This window comes from Cavia porcellus, unplaced genomic scaffold, assembly GCF_034190915.1.
Source record: "Cavia porcellus strain 051 isolate PalLab524CR breed Dunkin Hartley unplaced genomic scaffold, mCavPor4.1 scaffold_27, whole genome shotgun sequence".
Classification (NCBI taxonomy): domain Eukaryota; kingdom Metazoa; phylum Chordata; class Mammalia; order Rodentia; family Caviidae; genus Cavia; species Cavia porcellus.
Window position 1 is genome coordinate 52430525 of NW_026947510.1, and position 14676 is coordinate 52445200.

The 14676-nt window shown below is 54.7% G+C and overlaps 1 protein-coding gene across 2 annotated transcripts in view; it reads right to left on the reverse strand.

Annotated features, from left to right (window-relative positions):
• Positions 1-10205: 10205 nt before the first annotated feature.
• Positions 10206-14676, reverse strand: part of Cacng2 (calcium voltage-gated channel auxiliary subunit gamma 2) — a 105789-nt gene continuing 101318 nt past the window's right edge. For both annotated transcript variants that reach the window (XM_023565318.2, XM_003470463.5), the window contains one exon: positions 10206-14217. In XM_023565318.2, coding sequence (XP_023421086.1) covers positions 13682-14217 — 536 coding nt within the window. In that variant the 3' untranslated portion in view covers positions 10206-13681. The remainder of the gene's footprint in view (positions 14218-14676) is intronic.

Genomic DNA, 14676 nt, shown 5'->3' on the forward strand with positions numbered 1-14676 from the left:
TCCCCGGGCATCTGCCTTGTGCTGAGCACTGGGGACGCAGAGACGCAAAGCACATCTGGTCCCCAACAGCTAACGATGAAGTCGGGGAGGGAGGAGTCGCTCCAGAGTCTGTGCCAAGGGCCCTGAACAGGGGAAGGCACCAGAGCAGAGCAGAGCAGAGCAGAGGAGGGGCCTTGAAGGGCGAGAGGAGTTGCAGACAGGCCCCCCGGCAAAGCAGAGCACCTGTGGGCAGCAGAACAGCGGCCGTGCCAGGCTGGGGTTGTGCCAGTACATCTACCATGCCAGACATACAGCTGGAAGGCAGCGGGACTGGAAGCTCCCATAGCCTGCGACCTGTGCCCCAAAGTTCAGGCAACCATCGTGCTGGGAGCTGGAGAAGGTTTGGGGTCCAAAGTCCAACACTGTGGTTCTTGCTATCAAGGAGCTTGGCAGAGAAGGCAGGCAAGGAAATGACTGTTGCCTGGGTAACCGTGCCCTGGCTGGTTCCGCTGCCCTGTGCTTCCTGAGTGCTGACATGGGCACCATCCCACTTTACAGATGGGTAAACCAAGGCTTGGGGTGTGCAAGTAGTTGTCCAAGGTCATGAAACTACCATTGGTGGAGCTGGGATTTGATTTGTGTGTGTATGTGTGTGTGCACCTGTGTGTGCATGTGTGTATGTGTGTGATGCTGGGATTGAACCCAAGGCTTTCACACTCAGCTCCATCCTTGGTTCAATTTTTTATTTTGAGACAGGATCTCTTTAATTCATTGAGTTGCCCAGGCTGGACTTGGACTTTCGATCCTCCTGCCTCAGCTTCCTGAGCAGCTGGGATTACAGGCATGGGCCGCCACACCTGGCTTGTCTTTTCTTTGTTTCCCTGGTCCCCTTTGGTGAAGCAGGTTCATTCTCTTTGTACAGATTTTTCACACATGTGGCACAAGATTCAAAGTGTTCTGAGGTGCCCAGCGCAGATGCCCTCTCTGATGTGACCACTCCGAGCCCCAGTGATCACTCTTGCAGTGTCACCTGTTTCCTGCTAGCCATGTTCTTTGCAGGGACAGGCTTGAAAGGGAAGAAGGGACAGTGCACGGGTCACAGCCCGCAGATACTTCCGTCCTGAACTTTTGGTGAGCTTGAAGTGTTACCAGTAAGTTATGATTTGAGGTGGGCGAGTTATGGCACGGGCGGCAGGGTTGGGAGGCTGTGTGGGGCTGTGGGTGCCTGGGGCTCCCTGTGCACACATGCACGATGGTGGAGGATGGACCTCGGGGCTGATGGTGGAGACTGGGTCCGGGCCAGTGGGGACTGGAAGGGTCCGAGCAGGGACAAGGCAGGAAACAGAGCTCTGTGGGCTGCTGTGGGGACGTTTGGGTGAAGGAGCTGGTGGTGACTCGGGGAGCAGTTCGGGCCGGAGGGCCGCACACCATGGGCTGGGACTGGGCTGGCTGGCGGGTGGCACAGTGCGCACCTCAGGGACGGGAGGGGAGATGGAGGCCGGGCTGGGATGAGAACCCCTCCCCCAGGTCCCCAGGGCTGTGTGTGACACATGGCCACAGGAAGTGCCTTCCCAGGCAGGGCGAGGTGCCTATGTGTCCCATATGAGGTCACATGCGATGTAGGACATGTGATAAAATGTGATAGACATTATTTTGCTTGCTTCTCACCTCCTCTATTTGAAACCAGTTTTCAAAATAACGAGTCCGTTCTCTGATGTCCTCCTGTTTTTTCTGGCACACACATGGCCCTGTGCAGTTGGACCCCGAGGCATGAGATCAGCGTTGGAGCCGATAATCGATTTTGGGCTCCTTAGGAGAACAAGAGGCTTTTGTGGCCTCCTTTTGCCTTTTCCCTGCCCAGGGCCCAGACCCAGCGTCTTCAAGGAGCCCTGCGTTCTGCTGTCAGAAGCAGATTTGGAGCCCATGCTCGTGTGGGGCAAGTTGAGCGCCGGATCTGTGTCGCCCCTCAGTTCCAGTGACCTTGGGCAAGTCCCTCTGGTTCCCTTGGGAGTGGGACACTGCGGGCCTGCTGAGTCCTCCCAGGACTCGTGTGAGGCCAAGAGGAAGAAACATTAAAGCCGTGCCCTTGGGCAGGAAGTGGGCAGCGGAAGCCCGAGGGTCTGGGTTCAAGCCCGGCTCTGGCACTGTGTGGATACGTGACTCTCACAGTTTCTTAACCTCCCCACGCCTCAGATCAGCCGTTGGGAGGTGGAGTGCAGCACCCCAAAAGACCAGGTTTGAGAGAGGGAAAGAGCGGTGGCTTGGGAACAGGAACCCACCACGGAACAGAGTGAAGGACAAATAACAGAGGCAGGATTAACTCCGAACAGGGGAGAGGACTGTAATCCCCGGAGCAGGCTGGGCTGCAGGGGGAGGTCGAGGCTCTTGTGTCTCTGCGGCGTGGAAAGAGAGGCTGCCGTGCCTTGGCCAGGAGGGGGACTCTTACCCCGCAAACTTCAGGAGAGGCCTGTCCTTGCCCGGCCCTGCTGTGGGACAGGGGTGACAAGGTGAGGAGACCCCCACCCTGGCAGTGTGCTGATCTCTGGGGCCCCAGCCTCGCCGGGAGTCAGCTGAAGATTTCCAGTGTGTGCCCGTTGGTATTGATCCACCGTGTTGGCGCTGGCTGGGAGCAGCAGGAGGAGGACACCGCAGTGTTATTAGTGCGAGGACACGCTGTAATCTGTCAGTGTCACCCTGGTCGCAGCTGGCCAGGGAGCCATCCTGCTGTTAACTCCTCCCTCCCCAGAGCCACCCACAGAGCACGCATGTACCTTTCCCCGGCCGCAGTGTGTCCCCGCTTTTCCCACTTCTCCCTGGCCTGGGTCACACCGACTTCCTTAGTGTTTCCCAAACATCCTAGACATTTCTCTGTGCCTTCACTTACCGGAATTCTCATTCAGCTGTGGTCACCAAGTCCCCTGCCATCCGTCTGTGCTATCATCCAACATCCATTCATTTGTCCATTTATCTAACCAAGAATCCATTCGTCTTACCTTCCATCCATCCCTCCCTCCATCCATCCCTCCATCCGTTGATTTTTCTGGTACTAGGGATTGAACTCAGGGGCTTTGTGCTGAGCTACATCCCAAGCGCCCTCCCTTCCTTCCTTTCTTTTCAAAAAGGAACTCACTAAGGTGCTAAGTTGCTCACGCTGGGCTCAAGTTTATGATTCTCCTGCCTCGAATTCCTAGCATGTTAGGATTCCAGGAATGTGCCACCAAGCCTGGTTCCATCTATCCTTTTAAAGTCCACAAATCCATGTAGCTGTCCATCTGTTTGTCTATCCATCCATCTATCTATGCATCCTGCAGTTCAGCTCAGCTCAGTTCATTTCATCTCCAGTTCAGTTCAGTTTAGTTGGATTCAGCTTGTGAGGTTACTGGTTTTGCTATGTGCCAAGCAAGGGACAGTGGAGCTGTGGCTGCTGTCAAGGAGCTGGTGGGACGAGACCTCCCTGTCCTGCATGGCCACTTTGAGCCTCACCTCCGTTCACCGCTTGCTGGTCACTTCAGGAGGAGCCACTGGCTCTGCAGGCCGCCCTGTATTTATGACCTCTGCACCACTGAGCTAAGACAAGCAGAGAGAGGAGGGTGGGGAGGAGGGGAGAGGGTGGCGAGTCAAGGGGCGGGGTTTGGGCTTTGGGGGCGGAGCTTCCCTTCAGCTCTAAACTCTCCATAGACTGGAGAATTACAAAGTGAAAGCAGAGACCAGGCGAGGAGACCACTGTGGCGGGCTGAGCTCTGGAACCAGTGAACCGCCAGGCTGTTGCCCCAGACACACCATAGTCCTGCTGTGTAACCTGGTACATAGCTTAACGTCTCTGAGCTCCAGTGTCCTTGTTTTTTGTTTTGTGTTGTTTTTTCTTTTTGAGACAGGTTCACTGTGCAGTTCAGGCTGCTCTTGAATTCACTGTGTAGCCCAGGCTGGCTGAAACTCATGGCCAGTGTCCTGCCTCTCCTTCCTGAGTGCTGGGGTCACAGGTGTGTGCCGTCATCCTTGGCTCTGAGAGCTGTTCAGTCCTGTGGTTCTGACCCCGGGTTGATGTTAATTTCTGTCTCACATGTGATTTCTTCCTTCCTTGGAGAGCGTGAGCTCAAGAAGAATATTTTCTTCGCCAGAGCACCAGAAGTGTTGACATTGATGGGGAAAGCTACAAGCTACAGAGTTGATGATGCTTCCCTTTGGCCTTGCTTGCCAGGAAACTCGGACCTTTTGTCTCACTGCGTGTTTCCTTTCCAACCTTTAACAGCCTTTTCATTTACATGAGCCGCTCCCCCCATGGGCGGAGTGGGATATGGGGAGGTTGAATTGAGTAGAAAAGGGACGATCTCAAATCGCAAGTAAATAATTCAGGTTACACTGTGAATTTAAGGAAAGGGCTGTTCCTGTCCCTGCCCTGGCTTGGGCTCAGGTTAGGGTTCTGGTTTGGGAATTTTTGTACTGGGGATTGAACTTACAACCTTGCACTTGCCAGGCAGGTGCTTACACCACTGAGCTAAATCTCTGGCCCTGGCTTGGGAATTTGCATGGACAGCTCGTGACGATTTCCTCTCCCATGTCTGGGTCAATGGCCCTTTTGCACTTAGAAGGTAAACTGAAGGCCTGCCCACCTTTTCCCTCTCACCTTGTCACTTGTCCTCTTGCTGACCAGGATAACCACTTGGGTCATCTTTTAGATCTGCTCTTGAGCCAGCCTCAGGAAAAGAGGCACATGGTGTTCTTTTTTCCCAGAGTTCCCTTCTCCTGCTCTTGCTTGGATTCTTTTCCTTACCTTTGAATCTCAGCTGAGAGTCCCTAGCTCAAGGCATCTCTCGATCCCTGACTGCTTTATCTTTGGGGCTATGACAAGTGTTTTCAGAGACGTCTCCCAGTGTCCCTACCCCTAATGGACACGGGGCTGATACTGCCATCCATCCAGAGAGCCTCTGGTCCCCTGGCGGTGGTCTGGGTCTTAGGACTTGCTCCACCCAAAGGGATGTGTGGAGACTTCCAGGGTGGCTGCAGATGGCCGGCACTCTCTCGGATCCCATGCAGCACCCTGGGAGAGGCCCCTGTCACACGGAGGGGCCACGTGGGGAGAAAAGGAGGTGCCCAGGTCAGCAGTCCTGGCATTGCTTCCCGCCCATGCCGTGGTCAGCCAGGTTTTTCCAGCCCTGCTGAGCCCTGGATATCACAGCCCCGGCCACCATCACGTGGACAGGAGAGCCACCTGGGAGCCCCAGAATTATGCGAGATCTCACAATGTGGGTTGTTTTTATTCACATCACCTAAGAGACCCATCCTGCTACTTTTGAAATGATCTCCTACAATTACATAGTTACGTGGTCCTTCCCTTGCTAATTTCCTGCTTTTCCTCCAGGACATGAGCTGTAGGGACAGGGACCATGTCTGTCCTGCTTGCTGTCACCACCAACACTGAACACAGTGAATGGCCTGTCACAAGGACTGAATGAATGAATGAATGAATGAGTCACCTCATCGGAACCCTCAGGGTCTCCAAGAGCTACTGGGGCCTCTGTGGCTGGAGTCCAGGCTGGGACAGAGCCAAGGGACAAGGTGGACACGGTCTAAGCCTCAGCCCTCAGGACTTTCGCAGTCAGAACCACGCAGGGAACCCTGGCATCCCCGTCCCCTCCCACGCCTTCCAGGCCTGCCGGGGAGAATACCCCCTGCCCCGTCTTGTTTTAGTGCTGGGATCAAACCAAGGGCCTTGCCCATGCCCAGCGAGCTCTCTGCTGCCCCAGCTGCCTTCCCTTCTCCCTGCTCGCTGTTTCCTCTGGGTGCCTGGGGAGTCTCTGCGTGTGTGCATGTGTCCCAATGACAGGGACAGGACGGAGTCATGGGGAGCAGCTCGATCCCATCCTGAGCACAGTTTGGTCCTGTGACCACGGTGGTCACTCAGCACCTGGTCAGGGAGGAAGTGCTCCTCTCTGGGCGCCTGCGTCCCGGGCAGCGTGGTCCTGGCCCCACGCCAGTGTGTCTGATTCATCTGTTACCGACAGTCACTCTTCTTGTCCTCTCACAGGCCAGCTGGCCGATGCTTGGATTACTTGTCTCAAATCCCACTGCCACTCAGTGGTAGAGGCAGGATCCAAACCCTGGCAAGGCGGCTCCAGAGTCACTGTCTCACCCAGGCTGAGCCTTGGAGCCTCTGCCTGCGTCTGAGGAAAGGGAACAATAATAACGGCTTAACAAAGCTGTAGTAATGTACAGTCTGCAGGGCCCGGCACAGGGTAGGTTCCCAATGAGTCCCTGTTGTTCGGTGGCAAGAGAGATAAACGGGCCTGATGAGGGCAGGTTTTCACAACTATGCCACGGGGCCAAGAGAACGGCCCAAAGAAATTGTGGTTTCATTCAAATCCTGCACTTTCCCTGTGCTGCTCCCTCCTGCCTGAGGTTGGTGGCTCAGCTCTGCAGGACATTTTGAGATCTGAGCTAGTGTGAGGGGTGTGACCTCTGACCTCCCAAAGGAAAGGGACAGGAAGGTACACTGCCCCCCTTATCCAGGAAGGGATGTGGCCTCTGTGTCTCCCTGGTGTCATCTCAGAGCCCTGCTCCTGCGGTGTTCCCTTCTCCGTGTTGAACGCTAGCAACCAAGAGAGGAACCCAGCTTCCTGTCACCTTGGGCTCTTCATCCCACCAGCTGACCCAGCACTCTCTTCCTTTGTGGGGTGTGAAGGAATCAGTGCACACCTGCACCCTCATGCACACCCTGGGCACAAGGCGCATGCGCTGTGAGTGAATGTCTTTGATTTTGATGCAGGGTGTATCTGCTTGATTAAGTGCAGCAGGCGTGGATGAGGGGTGCAGCGTGGGGAGCCCACTTAGGGGTGTGCTTCCTCCTGTCCTTGCCAAGGCACTGTCACAGTCCTTGTCAGCTAGTCTCTGTCACCCGTCCATGCCTCAGTGTCCTGCAGGGCAGCCCAGGTTCTTGCTGTCCTGTGTCCTGGGGAATGAGGGCAAGGCTTGGTGACAGGGATGCGGCTTGTAAATGCTCACTTGAGCAACTGAATAGCTGTGGCTGTATGGGTGGCTCTAATTCCAGATGTGTGTGTGTGTGTGTGTGTGTGTGTATGTGTGTGTGGGTCTGCATGTGTGCACAACAGGGCCATGTGCATGGATGTGCAAGTGTGCACACACACTGTGGGTATGGACAAACACTGTATCCCTGGGGGGCATAGTGAGCCCCTGTGCACACTTTTCCTTGTGAGTTTAGGCACTGCAATGCTGGCAAATGTTCACTGATGGCTCTTCATTAGAGAAACCAGCCCCGATTCGCAGCTGTTGCCCACCTGACCACTACCAGCTGCCTACGTGACACCCCTGAACTCGAAGCTGAGGAAGGACCCGTGAGCCAGGATCAAGTTCCCTGCAGAGGAGTCTACACCGGGGTGGCCAGCAGCCACTGTTCTGCAGAGCTCTGTGCTCGCCAGAGCAGCAGGCACTGGCTGGTCACCGTCCGAGCTGGAGCTGCTTGTTAGGCAGGTCTGGTGGCTCCCGAGATAACCATGGCCACCTGCCCTCGGCCTTCAGCTACCCTGAGAGTGTGCAGGGGAGACAGTGGCAGGACTGGGAGGAGAAGGTGGAGGAGGGCTGGGAGAGGCAAACACAAGGGCTGGGAGATGAAGATCAAGAGGCTGTGGGCCCCCAGCTGGCCTGAAGCCAAACTGCTGTGCAGGTCTGGACAAACCACTAGCCCTCTCTGGCTTCCGATCGTGACTTTCCATGAAGAGCTTGCCGGCTCCTGGGCCTCTCCATCTCTTCCCTGCCCCTCTGTGAGCCAGTGGCCTGAGCTCTGAGTGTTGACTTCTATGTTCAGAAGCTTGAGTGGCTGGGCTGATGCGAGACAGTGACAGGGCCTTTATGATGGCCCTGGGTCTTAGGGGACCCTGTTCTGGCCCTCCTTGGACCATCCCAGGCTCAGGGGACCGCTTCACCTTGGGCCCCACACCCAAATCTGGATCCTTCTTTGCTGTCTGCTGTCTAGGTTTCTGCCCAAGGGTCCTCCCAGCCATCTTCCAAGGTCACTGCCATCGAGGTCCTGAGGGTGACTGGCCTGAGGGTGGGCCAGGGAGTGGCTGAGCTGGGGAGCGTGGAGGTGCCGGTGAGCATGTGTACCACCTTGCTAGAGATGCCCACTCGCATGGCAGGTTGGGGGCTAGAAACTGGGGTTGGGGCACCAAGATGGCCTTGTCCCCTGTGGTCACGACGAGGGGCAGAATTCAGAGGAGGCTGAGGTTTCTAAATTTGAGCCTACCTTTTCAGTTGGAACGAAGACAGCGGTCAGGACAGCGGAGAGAACACGTTGTTAAGTGTGCCAGTTTGGTGCGTCCGAAGCTGTATATTTAGACTTCAGATCTAAGAGCCTCCACAGGTGCTCTGGCCCCGCTCCTGCAGCTGTTGCGGGGAGCCTGGAGAGATGCTCCTGATCACCTGTGGGGGTGCTGTCACCACGGCCTCCAGTGACTGAGGTGGAATGGACAGGGCTCGGTGCTGAACTGGTCTTCTCTGGGTCCCCGTGTGCACACAGGCACACAGTCCTCCGACCTCTGAGTCTGCGTGTGCGCGGTCTCCCACTGGCTTCCTCCTCCCTTGGGGCCCGGGGCTGACCTTTGGCTTAGCTCTCTCCCCGAGTCTCTGGCCCTAGACCTCAGAGGGCAGCCCTGGCCCTGCAGGGGACTGGATGGTGACTCCGCGGCTTCCTGGCAGCCCCCAGCTAGGTGATGCGTGGTACCTCAGATGCTTCTCCTAGGTCGCTCTGTTGGCTCTCCAAATGACAATACTAAAACAACCTGCAAAACCCAGCCTGTGGGGAATGAGGTCTCTTTGCCTTTTTGGTAGGTGACAGTAAAGGTCAGGGGGCCACGTGTAGCTCTTTTCTCAGAACCCCGCGTCCTCGGGGTGCCTTGTAAACAAGCTTTCTCCTCCCCTTTCGTTGGCCTTGGCTTCTGCTGGGAGTCTCTGTCCGGCCTTCTGGGTCAAGGACAATGTGTCCAATGCATCTGGAGAGGTGGCGGGAGGGTGGCACGGGGATGTGCGAGAGGAGGCAAGAGATGCATTTGCTAACAGCGATTTTTTAAATTTGTTCCTTGTCTCAGTTGGAGTTCAAAATACCTGCTTTCCTCCGTCCTTTTTGGTGTGCAGTTTTTTAGTTTAGTTTTTTTTCCTTTTGCGCCAGGGTCTCCCTGTAGTCAGGCTGGCCTGGACCTGACTACGTAGCCCACGTTGACCGTGGATTTGCGGTGATCCTCCTGCTTCAGTTTCCCAAGTACTGGGATGGCAGCCGTGAGCTACCACGTGTTGTGACAGATTTTTAAAGTTAAAGTAAACTAAGTAAAATGCGTTCAGTGTATTTTTAGAAGTGTTTATAGCCCTCCTTCAAATAGCTCACCCTGGCAGTTTGCCTGACCAGGCCTGGACATTGGTGGCTTATTTCTTTTTTCTTTTCAGTTTGAAGCTCAAACCCAAGGCCTTCGCCCTGAGCTATATGTCCAGCCCCTTTGTATAGTTCTTTATTTTGAGGCGAGGCTTTGTTAAACTGCCCAAGCTGGGCTCAAACTTGTGATCCTCCTGCCTCAGCCTCCCATTTCTTTGTCTGGCCCTTAGCTGCCTTCACGGGCCCTTTGTCCAGCATCAAGGGCCGTGTCCTCCGTCTTCGTCTTTCCCATCTGTTCAGGTGGAGAGAGTCCCCCGGGGCCCCTGCGAGATGCTTCCCATTCTTTTGCCATTCCGTGGTCCCCTCTGAGGAGGACCCCTCTACAGGGAGCCCCAGAGCCTTGTCCTTGCAGTCTGCACTCTTTCCTGGGGAGAATGGAACCCGTTTGTGGTTGAGATGTTGCAAGGGGCTGGTTTATTCTAAAAGAGAAACTTTTAGGACATCACATTCTCTGTCTTCCAAGATCTGAGGGGCTGAAAAGAAGAGGGATTTGCTTGGTGTTGCTGGAGCATGAAAGTAAGTGTGGGTTTGAGGAGACTTTGCCAATGGCTGCTGCCTAGCACCCGCCAGTGCTTCCCTGGAAAAGGATGAGCCTCCCATCCCTGGGGGCATGCAAGTACAGGTAAGGGCTATTTAAAAGGGAACCTGTGAGCTGGGGAGCTCCCACCCTACTGAAGAGCATCTAAGCTTCCTGTGTCCCAACTCTCAGAATCTGTGACCTTATTGCTTTAAACAAGATGCAAGGAGCTGGAAAAGTACTTAAAGAAATTCACCAACGTGTGGACCAAGCTATAAAAAAAAATCTTTATTTCATGTACCAGGATTTTTTTTGTTTTGTATTTTTTGTTTTGTTTTCTGCTTTTTAAAATTTTTTCTGTAACAGTCTGAAAAAAAAATAAAGGAACCACCAAGAAAATAAAATGGAGGTTGATTTCTTGAACTGATTGGAGCTGGACACGAGCAGTCGTCTACCCTGAAGGGCAGTGCCCCAGCAGGCACATCCCAGCTTCTTCCTCCTGGCCCCCTTGTCCTTTCCTTGTCACGCTGGTGTCACCCACGCCCCCTGGTCTTCTCTAAGTGGACTCAGGCCCCAGGCCTCCCAGCCAGGTCCAAATGTCAGAGCCCCAGAACAAGACCAGCCTTCCTGTGGGACAAGCAAACAGGCTTCTGCTCCGGCTTTTCCCTTCTTACTAGGCCTCCACCTGGTTTGGTGTCTGGGGGTGGTGATGGGGTGCAGCTGGTGGTTGGGGAGAGCTGGTCATTTCTGCCCAGTCAGAGAGATGACCAGTCTCGGTGACCACCACGGCTTCACCAGCCCCACCTCTGAGCCCTGGGCCCTGTGGCCTCCCCTGCACGTCTGGGCCTGAGCTGTGTGGCTCCTGCTAGCCTGGGGAGACAGCTTCCCTCTCCTGAAGACGACACAGTGCACATGTTCAAGCAGCCTTGCCAGCCACCCTTTGGAGCCCCAGAAAGCTCAGCTTGGGAAAACTCAGGACGGGCCAGGGGTGGATGGTGGCAAACCCAGGGAGATAAGCGGCTGCGGGTGATGTGGCCTCGTCGGCTGGGACTGGATCATATGCAAGCTGGTGGGAAATTTCTAGCTGGGAGTTTTTAGTCTGAACTGGTCCTGGTCACTCTGGAGAAGAAAGGGGAGAATCCAGTGTGCTCCTTGCTGTAGTTTAACTTTGGGGAGCAGGTGCTCCCCTAGGACTATGCACAGCTAAAATTCTGAGCTCCAGAAAGAGAGAGAGAGAGAGAGAGAGAGAGAGAGAGAGAAGCTTTCCTTGAAAACTTTAATTCTGAGCTCCAGAGAGAGAGAGAGAGAGAGAGAGAGAGAGAGACAGAGAGAGAAAGAGAGAGGAGCCTTTCTTGAAAATTTTGAAGGATCTTTTTTTTTGACACCTCCCCACCTCCCCAGCCAAAAGGCTCTGGAGGGTCCTGGGGAGCCTCCTTCATTCTGTGATGGGGCCATGGCATTAGAGAAAGGAGACACACATGAAGAGTGGCTTTGGGGACCTCTGCGTCTTTGCCCTCTGTGTCTGAATGGCAGGAAACATTAGCTCACGTGTGTGTATTTTTGCTTTGACACTGAATGTGGGGTCAGGGGCTGGGGAGCACAGTGAGGAGCCATGTGGGAGATGTGTGTGTGTGCACATGTATGTGTGCGTGTGTATGTGTCTGTGCATGGGGGAGGGGTGGGGAGGCCAACCGGTGATTTGGAATTGTTCTCCATGTCACGGGAGCTCGGTGGCAACTGATTCGGTCATCCCGGGCATTTTTCCCTGTGCAGGTGGCAGATTTTAGAACAAGACCGGTCCTTCAGAGGGCACATCTGGGTCAGCCTGTACATGTACCCGGGGGGACATGGAGGCCCAGGGAGGCCACACAGTGAGGAAATGCAGAATCCAGGCCTGGGCTCCAGCCGGTGCCCTCGCCATGCGGGTGAGCTTGGTCTGCGTGTGTGTGTGTGCACGTGCGTGTGTATAGCGGTGTTGTGGGGAGGGGCACATGGGCCATAAAGGCTGGGGTGGCCTTGTGGTGCTGGTGCCCGTGGCTCTGGATGGCAGGAGTCGGTTTTTCTGAGCTGGGCACCCGGCAGGGCGTGGGGTGGGTAGTACAGCGGGGTCGTCCCTGGAGCTGTCACAGCGCTGGGCTGCGTGGACGGCATGTGGCTGTGGGTGTCGTGTGGTCTCCTCTCCCCACATCAGCAGCACCTTCTGGGTAGAAGGAAGCGATCTTTCTAGAAGGCTCCCTGCAGCTGGCTGGGGCCTATTCCTCTTCCTCTGGCTCGAAGCCCAGCTCGCCTCTCTCCATCTGTCTTGTTTGGTTTTAAATGGATTTGTATATTTGTTTTCTGTTTTGTCTTTACAAGTTCCCTGCTAAATTTTAAAGCCCCCCCACCCCACCCTATTGTTTTGTGTTTTTTTTTCACAGTTTAAAGCTGGAAAAGAATTAAAAGAAAAATACTATCTGATTTTCTTGCAAGTAAATCCACTTATTATATATTTACATTTATTTATAATCTGTGGTTTTTTTATTAAAAAAAAATCACCACTTGTTTTCCTTTTTCTTTTGTAAAAAGAAACCTTTTTGCAACGTCATTGTTGGATCCTGGGCCCAGAGAGGGGCGTCAGTGAATCCAACGACCCCCAAAGGGTCAAAGAGCCCCTGTCCCAGGAGGACTGGGGGGCCTATGAGTCTGGGGGTCCACCATCACCCCAGGGTCATCAGGTGGCCCTGTGGTGAGGGGTGAGGAGGGAGAGCCCCTTTACAGTCCCTCTCCCAGGGAGGGGTGGGTGTCTCCTGACCCCAAGGACAGGAGCTTGGGGATGGTGACCCCCAAAGGCTCACCCTGAGGATTCCGGGGTGTCCGGCATCTCTGTAAGCCCACGGCAGCCATCCCTTCCCCCTCCCTTTCCTCAAGGCCTAGGAAGTCATCACAGTGGGTTAGGACCATTAAGGACTGGGAACCAGGGGCGGGGAGCCCCACGTGTACCCTCCAGGCACCGAACGGACAGGAGGGACCGAGGACCCAGGCCACCCGGAGGCCTACAGGTGCCTCAGTACTGGGGGGAGCCGGCTGGGGGGCCTCCCAGGGGTCCCAGGGGCCTGGCAGTGACACAGGCTCCTGCCTCCACCCCCACCCCCCAGAGAGGCGGGGCTCACTGGGTTAAAGGGAACAGAATGCTTTAATACTGTTAGTTTTTAAACTTTCCCCACAATTAAACAACCAAGTGAACAAACAAAAAGGTAACATAAAACCCTAATTAAAAGCAAAGGGCACCCCTCTCCCTTTCCGTTCCTTTTCGTATTTTTTTTCTTTTTTTTTTCTTTTTGTTTTAATATTATCTTGGTTCCCTTTTATGGTTTTCATTTAAATTGGTTTTTATTAAATGTTAAAATAATGGTACATGGGAAGTCATGCATTTTCTTTTAGATTTATTTTCTATTGTTAATTTTTTAATCCCTTTTGCTTCGTTTTAAAGTTTGTCTCCCTTCGTTTATATTTTTCCACATTGCCTGTTGTTTACATGTTTGTTCCTCTTATATTTTGTTTTTATTTTTATTTTTTTTAATTTACTTGTTACGTTTTTCTCTTTTTTTGTTTTTTGTGTTTTTGTGTGTGTGTCTGTGTGTGTGTTTTTTGCTTTGGGAAGGTCTCCCGTGGGCAGCCCTGTCCCTGCCCGTGGGCCACGCCTCCTGCCATGCCCAGGGTCCCTCCCACTGGCGCCGGGGCCACCAGCCACCAGCCCCCCGGGGCGGTCTTCATACGGGCGTGGTCCGGCGGTTGGCTGTGTTGGAGTGGAGAGAGTCCTTGTTCTCCTTCTGGATACAGTTGTGGACCTGGAGGAAGCTGTTGTCCCTGTCGGAGTTGTAGGTGGCGGTGGGCGTGGTGGCAGCCTTCAGGGGGTCCCTGCTGAGCGTGTACATGGAGATCTCGGTGGACGGCAGGGTGTTGAAGCCCTTGATGCCCACGGGCGAGGCGTCCCTTGAGTGAGAGGGCTCGGTGGAGCGCGAGCTGGAGCGGCTGCGGCGCTGGTAACGATAGCGGTAGCTGGGGATGCGGGTGATGGCCGAGGCCTGGAGGTAGTCCGTGGCGCGGGCCGTGGCCCGCAGCTGTTTGTGCCGGTCTATGAACATATGCACGGCCAGCACCCCGACCATCTCAGCGATGATGAAGGACAGGGCCCCGAAGTAGAAGGACCAGCCGTAGGAGTAACTGTTCTTTTTCGAGTCACTCTTCGAGGGGTCTCCTGCGTTGGCAGATATGTACACGATGATCCCAATGATGTTACTCAGACCTGCGGTGGGAAGAGCAGAGAGGAGGGGTTGGTCCTCCCGGGATGGTCCCACTAGCCAGCGTGCAAGGCTGGGACAGCTGGACGGATTGCCTGGACAGAGGCACTGGGCTAGAAGACCCCTGGGCTCCGCCTTAATATTTTATCATGCCACACAGAGATAGCTGTGGCGGTCAGATGTAGACAGGAGAGCAGAGCGACTCTGTCCCGCTGTACTAGTAATAATGCAACTGCGGATATTGTTTACTGAGCACTTACTATCCGCCTTCCCTGCTAAGTGCTTCATGAGGACACAGAAGCACAGAGAGGTAAAGGAGCTGCTCAGGGGGCACACAGATCTGACGCTGGGGCATCAGGGCTGAAGCCTGGCTGCTGGACCCAGGCTGCTGAGGCTCAAAGCTGCTGACAAGTTAGCCCCGCTGGGGTTCCCCCTCTAAGCTGGGCCGATGGTGGCCTCACGCA